This window comes from Neomonachus schauinslandi, chromosome 15 (assembly GCF_002201575.2).
Source record: "Neomonachus schauinslandi chromosome 15, ASM220157v2, whole genome shotgun sequence".
NCBI classification, from domain to species: Eukaryota; Metazoa; Chordata; class Mammalia; order Carnivora; family Phocidae; genus Neomonachus; species Neomonachus schauinslandi.
Window position 1 is genome coordinate 33,764,928 of NC_058417.1, and position 11,916 is coordinate 33,776,843.

General features: G+C 46.6%; 1 protein-coding gene across 1 annotated transcript in view; it reads left to right on the forward strand.

Annotated features, from left to right (window-relative positions):
* CA10 (carbonic anhydrase 10) overlaps positions 1-10,710 on the forward strand; it is a 537,563-nt gene extending 526,853 nt beyond the window's left edge. The window contains exons 8-10 of the mRNA XM_021703952.1: positions 5,910-6,064; positions 8,108-8,282; positions 10,647-10,710. Of these exons, the coding sequence (XP_021559627.1) occupies positions 5,910-6,064; positions 8,108-8,282; positions 10,647-10,669 (353 nt within the window). The 3' untranslated portion in view covers positions 10,670-10,710. The remainder of the gene's footprint in view (positions 1-5,909; positions 6,065-8,107; positions 8,283-10,646) is intronic.
* The last annotated feature ends 1,206 nt before the right edge of the window (positions 10,711-11,916 follow it).

Here is an 11,916-nt window from a genome sequence, read left to right on the forward strand (position 1 = left end):
GGGGGGGGGGGGGGGGGGGGGGGGGGGGGGGGGGGCGGCCTCTATTTGGGGAGAGGAGCAGGCAGTATGTATTTAAGCTAGTGGTAAGGACTGGAGCCTCAGAGATCTTTCCCCATCACCTGACAAATGATGTTGCCTCTTCTTCCTTTAGTTTCTTTCTTTTTTTTTTAAAGATTTTATTTATTTATTTGACAGAGAGAGAGATAGCAAGAGGAGGAACACAAGCAGGGGGAGTGGGAGAAGGAGAAGCAGGCTTCCTGCCGAGCAGGGAGCCCGATGTGGGGCTCGATCCCAGGACCCTGGGACCATGACCTGAGCCGAAAGCAGATGCTTAACAACTGAGCCACCCAGGCGCCCTGTTCTTCCTTTAGTTTCTGCCCAGCACCATCACCAGGTGGAGCTGCTGGGCAGAAACTGTCTTCCTGATCATCCAATCAGTGTTCCTTGAACACCCAGTACATGGTGGGCCCCAGGCAGAGGCCTGGGGATTCAGAGATCAAAGACAGAAGCCCTTCTCCCAAAAGCTCGCAGGGTGGCGGGGACATTTAAATAGTAAGTTATTATTGGCAAGCTGATTCAACAAATATGGTGAGAAAGGAAGGCACTAACCCAGCTGGAGCGAGCCAGGAGACCTCAGGGAGGTCAAGCAGAGCCTATCCCAGGGAAGAGGTCATCCTGGGCAAGTGCCGTAGGCTGGGCCCTCTGCCAAGTACAGATCTTCCTCGACTTCCCATGGGGTTCCGTTTGATAAACCCATCATAAGTTGAAAATATCCTAGGTGAGGGGCCTGCTTCTCTCTCTCCCACCCCCCCTGCTTGTTGTGTTCCCTCTCTCACTGTGTCTCTCTCTGTCAAATAAATAAATAAAATCTTAAAAAAAAAAAGAAAATATCCTAGGTGAAAAATGCACTTAATACACCTCACCTACTGAGCATCATAGCTCAGCCTGGCTGACCTTACACGTGTTCAGAGCAACATTAGCCTACAGTTAGGCAAAATCATCTAACACACAGCCTATTTTATAATGAAGCGTTGATTATCTCATGTAATTTATTGAATACTGCGCTGAAAGTGAGAAACGGAATGTAGATGGTTGTGCGTGGGTACAGAATGGCTGGAGGTTGCGGGCTGTTGACCCCTCACGACCCAGGGGCTGACAGGGAGCCTCGGCTCGTTGCCTGGCCTCACGGAAGAAGATCCTACCACCTATCGCTGGCCTGGGAAAAGATCCAAATTCGCAACTTAGAGTATGATTTCTACTGAATGACTGTTGCTTTCACACCAATATAAAGTTGAAAAATCGTAAATTGAATTATCCTGAGTTGGGGACCATCTGTACTTGAAAAGTGGGATCTTATTTGTTCTTTGAACAACTCGGAGGCAAGTACTCTGTCTCAGTTATAAGTTGGGCTGCTTTCACAAACTACGTTGGTGGGTGGCTTACAAGCTACAGAAGCTTACTTCTGACAGTTCCGGAGGCTGAAGTTCTGAGATCAGGATGGCAGTATGGCTGGGTTCTGGCGAGGTCCCTCTCCTGGGTTACGGAAATCTTGTTGAATCTTCACAAGGATGAAGGGGTGAGAGCACTCTCTGGGGTCCCTTTTATAAGGGTGCTAATCCCGTTCATGAGGGCTCCATCCTCGTGATCTAATTATCTCCCCAAAGCCCTGCCTCCTAATACCGTCACATCAGGGGTTAAGACTTCAACATATGAATTTTGGGGGGATACATAGATTCAGTCCTATGGCTACCCCAACCATCTGCATACTACAGATGTGGAAACAGAGGCTCACGCCGTTACGTGCACATCCAAGGTCACACAGAAGGTGAGCAGCAGTGTCAGCATTCGAACCCAGGTCTGAGTCCAGTGCTCACACTCTTCACACTGGGTCTTTCCAAGTTCTGGAGCATGAGGAAACAAAAAAGGCAAAAAGGTGGAGCACCTGGCTGGCGCAGTCAGTGGAGCACGTAACTTGATCTCAGGGTTGTGAGTTCGAGCCCCACATTGGGTGTAGAAGTTACTTACAAATAGAAGAAGAAGAAGAGGAAGAAGAAAGGAGGAGGAGGAGGAGAAGGAGGAGAAGGAAGAAGGAGAAGAAGAAGAAGAAGAAGGGCAAAAGGTGAAGTGTGAACCAAGTGGTGAGTGAGGATCCCGGGAAGGTGGAACTGCCCGCAAGCTACCCGAGTTCTCCAATGGAGCATTGCATCTCTCAGGGGACGTGGGCGAAGAGGAATCTCCCGGCAGGACCCCAGCAGGTGGAGTCTGGGATACGGGCACAGCAGTGTTTTGGGAGCACACTGTTACCCTACTGTGTGGGTTACATCCCCGAACATAGCGTCTTGCTCCTCGCCTGCCCACCCCCCGCCACCCACACACACCAACTTGCCTCGAATATGGATGCAACACAGAGGCTGCTTCTGGTTTCAGAGAAACAGAAATGTTCTTTTCCTTTATTCCAGTCATGCCTGGAATGCCCCTCGCTCCACCACCTCCTTCCTTCCCTCCTCCCCATGGCCCCAAATAAAATAAAATACAATAATAGCAGCATGCTAGAGTACCCAATATGCTCTGCGTGCAAGCTTGGTTAAACAAATTGCATTGACCTTTAATAAAGATGTGCAGGATGCTTCCTTCTCTCATTCAGTGTGTTAATCTGCGGGCCAAAGCTCCGTGAGAGCAGGCACCATTAAGTGCAGATCTGATTTTGCTACTCCCCTGCTCTAAACCCTTCACTGGCTTCGCATTGCCTACAGGAGGAAGCCCCAACTCCCAACAGCGCAGAGAAGGACCTCCCAGGTGTGGCCTGTGCCCACCGCTGGCTTCCTTTTGCACAAAACCCCTCTCCCCCCACCCCTGCAGCTCCCCAGCACCACTCCGGCCCTCAGCCTCTATGCATCTCTCTCTCCATCCTCAGTTCTTTCCCTGGCAGAAATGTCTACGGTGCCCTTGACAGCCACCTGCTGCCAGCTACGCACTGATTACCTCCTGTCGTTCAAAATGCAGTTCAGGTCAGCTCCTCGATTAATATTCTCCTGAGTCCCACCCCCAGGCAGAAATGACAACCTCTCAATGTACCCAGTGCAGATCTATGTCACTGTCTCTGTGGCTCCTTGCTGCATTCATTTAATTACATCCTGCTCACCCATACCTAGCGTAGTGCTTGACACATATTAGGGGCTTAAGAAACAGAGCCACATGATGGCTATTCAACAGAAGCTTCTTGTGTTGACGCCTGACGTGACTCCCAAGGAGCATCACGTTGGTGTGTGCTCTGGACACTGTGGCTTTGTCGGAGAAGCATCTGACCCCACAGGCCAGAGTGCGGACCCCCAGGGCAGCCGTATGCCGATCACGGCATCTCTCCTGGGCTCATCTGGATTCCCTGGTGTTTGGTTGGGAGGGTGGACACATGTAATGCAAATTGAAAGGCCTTCCTCCTAGGGTTGGCCTCCAAATCCAGCTTGACCACTCTGTCTGCCTCCATGGTCATTCTGGAGACATTCAGGTCCCCCCTCGGGGTGGTCAGAGGCCGGGAGGAGGAGTTGGGGATGGAGCAGACAGACAGCGGTTTTATTTACATCATTCCAAACCACTGGATCAGTTGATTTGTTCTTTAATTCCGCTGACGAGTGAAGGGGCACTGAAATTCAAGTTCCCTTGGCAGAGATGGCTCTTTTTTATCAGAGAAACTTGAGTGAGCAATTTCTGGAGGAAGAGATGGGAAAGGATGGGGGCCTGTGCCCAGGAACATGGATTAGCCTCCTGATGCTCAGGATTGGAAGGTAGGAACAGGCCTGGCCAAGGTACACTCATTACCACCTGATAGGAGAGCTTGCATTTATTAATTTGGCCATTTTTGTCTGTCTCTTCAATAGAATGAGGGTGGGCACTGCATCTATCTTGTTCACTGCTCTCTCCTCAGACCCTACCTAATCCTAGGCCCAGCACAAAGTGGTGCATACTGAACATCTGTTGAGTGAATGAATGACTCTGGGCTGGAAGTCAGGAGAACTGGTCCCACTCTGTAGTCACCAGCCAGCTCTGTGACCTTTGGCAGGTTACTCTGCCTCTCTAATCTTGTCAATGGGGATGTTTGCTATTATCTGCCTGACCAATCTTAAGGGTCCTTGTGAGGTTCCAGCTGTATGTGAAAGTCCTTTTGTACCATTATACGGGCACAGTCCTAAACCTGAGAGGTTATGTCAACCGCTGAAGAGTTAGTCCTTTCCCACTGGGAGTTGGAAACATGGATGAGAGACTCTAGGAGGACTGGAGGAGCCAGGCTCTTCCCTCCACCTGGAGGCACTGGGTTCCCTGGGCCTCCTGGACCGACCACAGTGGTGGACACTCATGACAAGACCCCCAGACACTTAGATCTGGAGTCACCTGGATTCAGAGGGCAATGGAAGCCATGGATGTAGGTGGGCTTCTCACTGTAGAGTGAGGAAGAAAAAAAAAAAAAAAAGCCTTGGACTTGTCCCCAGTAAATGTCAACACTGAGAGAAGCAGGTGGAGAATCAACAGAACCTGAGAAAGAATGGCCAGAAAAATAGGAATACCAAACACTGTGTTTTGGAAGCCAGGAGAAGAGAGGAAGAGCGTGCAGAAAGAAGGGGAAGGATCCTAGGGAGAGGAGGAGGGTGAGAGAGGTTCGTTGGAATTTGTGGGTATTTGAAAACTTCAGTACATTACAGTGTTTACAGAAATACAACCAGTGCACTGAATTTAAAAATCAGAATGAAATAGACCAAAATGCTCATGGCCACTGTTTCAGATGACTGAGGTATTGATTATCCTCTTGTTGTCTCTCTTTTTTCCATATAGTCTGATATGTACTTATGTCACTCTCATAATTGAAAAAGCACATTTAACAGTAAAATATATATGAATGTGACTATCTCAAGTAGGTGTAAAAAGAGAAAAGGCTATGTGCATGGATGCAATAGGGAAGAGACCCACAAAAATGAAATCACTTGTTGGACTTAACTGTTGAATCTCATGGTAGATTTGGCCTGATTTGCTTTTCTTTTTAAAAGTGTTTTCTAGGGCGCCTGGGTGGCTCAGTCGGTTAAGCGACTGCCTTCGGCTCAGGTCATGGTCCCAGGGTCCTGGGATCGAGTCCCGCATCGGGCTCTCTGCTTGGCGGGAAGCCTGCTTCTCCCTCTCCCACTCCCCCTGCTTGTGTTCCTGCTCTCGCTATCTCTTTCTCTGTCAAATAAATAAATAAAATCTTTAAAAAAAAAAAAAGTGTTTTCTAAATGTTCTTTTAATTAAACAATGTTAATAAATAAGAATGGCGACCAGGCAATGTTTCAATCAGCCCTGAAGCCTTTAATTGCGTATTTCATTATGACTATAATGCTATGGGTCTAGGTCTCAGGGACCGTAAGCAAGGACTTGGTTCATTCTTGTGCCCTCGTGGTAGACCACACTTCTGTTTGCCAATATTCAGTGCCCCGTCCTACCAGAGAAATGTGCTTCCTTGAATCCCTGATGTCAGCCTTGGCCATGTTACCTTTTCGGCTACTAAAATGTAAGAAGTGACATGTGCCCCTTCTGGGATGGGAGAGTTAAGAGCCAACATATGCTTCATCTTGGTTGCTTTCTCTCATTGCTACTCATAAGGGTCTAGATAGCAGCTGCCGTCAGGGCCTGAGTCCCAGAGTGTGGACGATGAGGACATGGAGGAAGCTCCCAGCCAACCTAGGGTTAACGTGTATGTGGGCAAGAAATAAGCCTTTGTTGTTGAAAATAACTGAGATTGGGGCGGGGGGGGGGGGGGTGCTCATTTTTGTAGCCTATCCTGCAGATATGGTCCTCTTAAGTCTGAAAAGAAAAAGAAATTATCAGCAACCCCAGCACGTTCTCAAGAAACCTAACTCTTAAGTCTTTCTTATTTCCTTCTCTAGATGATGCCTATTTACTACAGGGACTTAATATAGAGGAACTATATCCAGAGACCTCTAGTTTCATTACGTATGATGGGTCGATGACTATCCCACCCTGCTATGAGACAGCAAGTTGGATAATAATGAACAAACCTGTCTATATAACCAGGATGCAGGTGAGCTTTTCTGCGGTCTTTCAGCTAATGGGGAAGATGATGTCAAGACTGGCTGGGTTTATGGAGTGCCTATTGATTAGTTTGCTAGGACTGCTTTGACAAAATGTAACATAAACTCTGTGGCTTAAGTAGCAGAAATGTACTGCCTCACAGCTCTGGAGGCTATAAATCTAAGATCAAGGTGTCAGCAGGGTTGGCCCCTTCTAAGGGATGTAAGGAAGAATCTGTTTCCCACCCGTCCTTCTGGTGGTAGCCAGGAATCTTTGGTGTTCCTTTGCTCCTAGAAGCACTGCCCACTCTGCCTCCATCTTTATGTGGCATTCTTCCCCTGCATCTTTGCCCAAATCCCTTTTTTTATAAGGACACCGTGTCACCCTGAATTAGGGCCCACCCTAAAGACCTCATCTTAACTAATTACACCTGCGATGACCCTATTTCCAAATCAGGTCACATTCTGAGGTACTAGGGGGTTCGGACTTCAATTTATGAATTCTGGGGGTCCACAATTCAAATCACCACACCTATGTTTGAAAAACCAGCATCTGAAAAGGCTTAGTATGAACAAATTGTAGAAGCATCCCACGTGTCTGAATGAGAAAAGACAGCAAGGTCAGTTCCCAAAGTGTTCGCTACAGTCATTATGTTCAAACAGCAAGTGAGCAAAATGGATGGTGTGTCCAAAAATGTTTGAAAAAGCTGGGTTTTAAAAAAAGTTAAATAGGGGCCCCTGGGTGGCTCAGGCGATTAAGCATCCGACTCTAGATCTCAGCTCAGATCTTGATCTCACGGTCGTGAGTTCAAGCCCCGTATTGGGTTGGGCTCCATGCTGGGTGTGGAGCCTACATTTAAATAAATAAATAGATAGATAGATCGATCGATCGATAGATAGATAGATAGATCTCCTTACTGGGAAACTTGTCGAGGCCTTTAAATTGATAATACATGTGTCAGTCTCCAAGAAGAGGCATGGGATGTTGAGCATTTCACAAACTGTTGAAATGTGAAGTATTTTTAGAGCATCTCACAGGGCTAGTATGCCCTTGAACTACCTGAGAACCAGGTCTGAGCACTGGGTGTGAGCTTTGCCAAGGGCTCACTGTGCACTCCCACAGCTGTCACCCCCACCATGTGAAATGAAAGTTCCTCCCCTTTATAACGAGGGGGGTAAGTCACGTCTGCTCCAGTTCTGGCATTCTAAGATCGTCTATAAAAACTCGAAAGGAAGATGAGCAAAGGAAGCAGAATCCAATCTCCTTGACAGGATATGTACTCACGTCCCAACAGTCTGAAGCATTTGAAGTCTCCAGTCCTATCTGTGTTGATTGGGATTCTTTTGGTGCAAGCCACCCCCTCCAGATACCTCAATTAGAAAAAAAGGAGGTATTCAAGAGATATGGGGGCATCCTATGGGAGTTGAGATCAGAAATTGATGTCCGGAATTCACCGGAAGTCTGGCCTCTCTGTTCTCTTTCGCTTCTTATTGCACATTCTCTTTGTTCTCCTTTCCTGTTAAAAACTTCCTTTGCTTCGCAGTCCTGGGCTGGAACATGGCGGAAAATCTTTAGTCCAGCCGCCCTGTCCTGGTAGTCACAGAAAAGCAACCAAATTGATCCAGCTTAATTTAGCTCTGACCCCTGGAACAATCACTACGGTGTGGATAACACCCATGGTGGGGGGGAATAATTTCCTGAATTATTGGAAATTCTGGAACCATGAGGTGTCAGAGGAAAAAGGGACCCTGGAGAACAACCAGATGGATTTCCTCCTTTGACAGATGGTGTGTTTGAGCTTAAGAGAGAGCAAAGGACTTGCTCAGAGACATGCGTGACCTGGTGAGGTAGTAGCCCGGCTCGCTCCGTGCACAGAGGCATCAGGAGGCCTGCAACACACTGGAATCCATGAAACAGGGGTCTCTGCAGTGCTCACGTGTGCCCTGTCCCAGACAGCCAGGACCGCCTGGCTTGGGCACGGTCTACGCGGTCTGACATGCTCCCTAGCACAGTTAGGAGAGTAGGTGGGACTCAGCTGTGTCTCTCCCTGCAGATGCATTCCTTACGCCTGCTCAGCCAGAATCAGCCATCTCAGATCTTTCTGAGCATGAGTGACAACTTCAGGCCTGTGCAGCCGCTCAGCAATCGCTGCATCCGCACCAACATCAACTTCAGTTTACAGGGGAAGGACTGTCCGAACAACCGAGCCCAGAAGCTTCAGTATAGAGGTGGGTGTGCTGGCTTGGAGGGCAGCGGGCCCCCACCGGGGCTCAGTCGTCTTATTAGAATCGGGATCACAAATCACAGTGAGACCACCCCCTTCCATTTGTATGGTGCTTTCCCATTGATAAAACCTCTGTAGCATTCGAGATAGACAGAGATAGGGATAGACATACAGAGATAGAGATGGCGAAGGGGGTGTCAAATGTTCAAATCCCTTCCGGTTCAAGCAAGACAGCATTGAAGAAATAAAAGGAAGGAAGGGAGGGAAGGAGGAAGGGAGGGAGGAAGAGAGGAAGGAAGGAAGAAAAGGGAGGGAGAAAGTTTTATTGGAGCCCAAGTTAGGACAGCTGCCTAGGATACAGTCTTCACAAGGAAGAAGGTGCTCCCATGAAAGAATATTTGGCTAGGGTTATATACATTTTTTTGCATAAATAGTTACAAATCATTACACTAAGGACATTTCAGAAAGTTGCAGACCTCATCTTAAGCCTCTCATATATACAGCACCATATGACTTTAAACTGATGGGAGCCAGGGAGGTATTTTCCTTTTTCTTTTTCTTTAAGTTTTTATTTAAATTCCAGTTAGTTAACATACAGTGTGATATTAGTTTCAGGTGTACAGTTTAGTGGTTCAACACTTCCATACATCACCCGGTGCTCATCACGACAGATGCACCCCTTCATCCCCATCACTTAGTTCACCGAAACCCCCCTCCCCTCTGGTAACCATCAGTGTGTTCTCTGTACTTAAAGACTCTGTTTCTTGGTTTGCCTCTTTCTCTTTCTCTTTTTTCCCTTTGTTCATTTGTTTTGTTTTTTAAATTCCACATATGAGTGAAATCATATGGTATTTGTCTTTCTCTGACTTATTTCACTTAGCATAAGATAGCAGTTTTATTGCCATTTTACCCAAGGGCCCAGAGAGGCTGATTTTCCAATGTCATCTGTTAGAACAGGACAGCTAGAAGCATTCAAGCTTTTAGCTATGTGCACAATGGACCCCCACCCCCTTTCTCCCAAAAGGGGAGCAAATACTCTGGATGCCAGGTATCCAATGAGGGTAACATGTGTGAGCACATCTTTTTCCGGTGCTCTCTCCCTAGCGGTGACTATTATCCCTACTAAACGAGACATTTAAGATGACTCCTGCCTCCTGTAACCCTCTCGTCCACATCCAGCTCTCTCTCTCTTCCTACACACGCTAAGTATCTGTTGATCATTGTGGTAAATCCTCAACATAGAAAGGAAGATGGAGACAGAACGGAGTCATGGAGATGTCTTCAACAAGGAACCCACACACCTGAGCTCCTGGCCTGGTTCTGTCACTACCAAGCCAGGTAAACCCAACCACCTCATTTCCCCTCTGGACCTGGCTTCTTTCATGACAGTCTCTATACCATCTAGTTCATGACTCGTGAGGAGCAAATGAGAGCCTAGATGGGGAAGTCCTTTGTAGCAATAACGTGCCACCCTAATATGGGGACTATGGATGTTAGCAGGCAGCTGCCCCTTGGTCCCCCACTTCATCTCTCCTACTTCCCCCGCATCTCCTTCTTTCTTTTTTCTCTGTCAGACATACACAAAGTGTCAAAACTATAATTTTCTGTTCCCTTCCAGCCAGAACTACCAGAAAAACAATCCATTCATTGAGCCTTCCCTTTATTCAACACCTAGTTATGATGCACCTACTGTGTGCTGGGCACTTAGCTAGGTGATGGGAATACAGTGGTGATGAAGACAGATAGGGCCCCATCCATGCAGAGCGTATAGTCTAGAGCAGGGGTGGCAAACTTTTTCTGTAAGGGCCAACAGGTAAATACTTTAGGCTTTTGAGTCATATAGTCTCTGCTACACTCTTATGTTGTAGAGTGAAAGCAGCCATAGGCAATATGTAAATGAATGTGTGTGTCCATGTTCCAATAAAACTTTACAGACAAAAACAGATCACAGGCTGTATTTGGCCTGTGGGCTGTCATTTGCCCAACCCTCGTCTAGAGCGCTGCCATCCACTGGAACTTTCTGCAACTCTGGAAATGTTCTATATCTACCTTGTTTGGTATGGTACCTACTAGCCACATGTGGCTATCTGACATTTGTAGTGTGGCTAGTACAACAATGCAACTAAATTTTTAGTTTTCATTTTAATTAACTGAATTTATGGTAGCCGCATGTGACTGGTAACAACCCTATGGAACAGCTCAGGCCTAGAGGTTTATGAGGAAGCAGAGGGGGTGGTCAGGATACATACATACAATTTACAGAACTGTCCCTTCTCCTTTGGAGTAAGACCCCCAAACTTTGCGTGCATTAATTCAACTATGCCTTGTTTTGTATTGTGTGTGTGTTTTCCTTTCTCTCTCTTTCCAGTAAATGAATGGCTCCTCAAGTAGGGAACGAGACCAAGAAGAATCTCAAGAAGAAATGCTACAACTGTGAATTGATGTAACCTAGAATGCCCCCTTCTTTCTTCTCTCTCCCTCTCTCCCTCAAGCCTCATTCACTCTTTGGATTGGCCCTTTCTTCATGAAAAGTGTCTGCAAAACCATGGCAGAGGAACACATCTCTTCCACACACTCACTGACACACACACACACACACACACACAAGCACTCGCACACACATGCGAACACGTGCAAACATATCTACACACAGACACACTCAACATGGCCTCCAAGATGGGAAGTCAAATTTCAGAAAAAACAGGCTCATTCATAAGAGGTCTTAGAAGAAAATAACCAGTTAACCAGATTACAATTTTGATACTGTTTTCCTGAACTAATAAATCTACCCAATGAGACTTTTCAGCCTTTGTACATACAAAATTCTTCCAAAAGAGAGAGAGGAGAAAACACAGCTCCGACAGCATCAAGCGGACTTTGTTCTTGGCATCAAGTTATCTTGGGTGGTGTCCTAGGATCCTCTGAGGGTGCTGGTGACAGGTGAACCAAGACAAAGTTGGCCAAGGACACTTATTTCTAGATTATGATTCTTCTGTTTACTCAAAAAAAAATTCAAAAAGCAAAGGACAGACCTTGAAGAGATACACATTGTATATATATCACTGCAGACTATAAAGAAATGGAATTATTTCCCCTTTGTCACATATCTGTAGTAGGATTTGCCAAGATCAGAATCGATCCATTTGCTGTTTCTTGTTTTCCAAAGGTCATACATTGTGTTTGGTTATTGTTAACAGCTCAATAAATGTGTTTAACAAGTTAATTTCATTTTTCCGCCTTTGGTCTGTTCTCCTTCCTTACAGGCGAAGCCCTGACTCCATTGCAACTGCATTCTTTGATTTCACTTGTTCCTTCATCTACGTGTTCTGTTCATTTGCAGCCAGTTTTGACTGAGTTTGTGGCAATCAGGAATGCATTTGCTAAGCAAGTATAACTTTTAATTCCACTCCATGGCTCGATCATTCATACAAGGTGAGCTTCAGCCTGAGATAGCAGGCGACAGATTTCTTGCATTTCAAAACTGCCATCCCCCCACCCCACTGTGATGCTCCCTTGAAGGAATGCACTTTGCCTTGTAAATTCCTGGGAAGGGGGTGTCTTTTCTCTCCAGGTGCAGCCGGATCTCACAAAATACAAACGAATGCCTTTCTTTCCTTGTTTATAATGGTCACTCACTG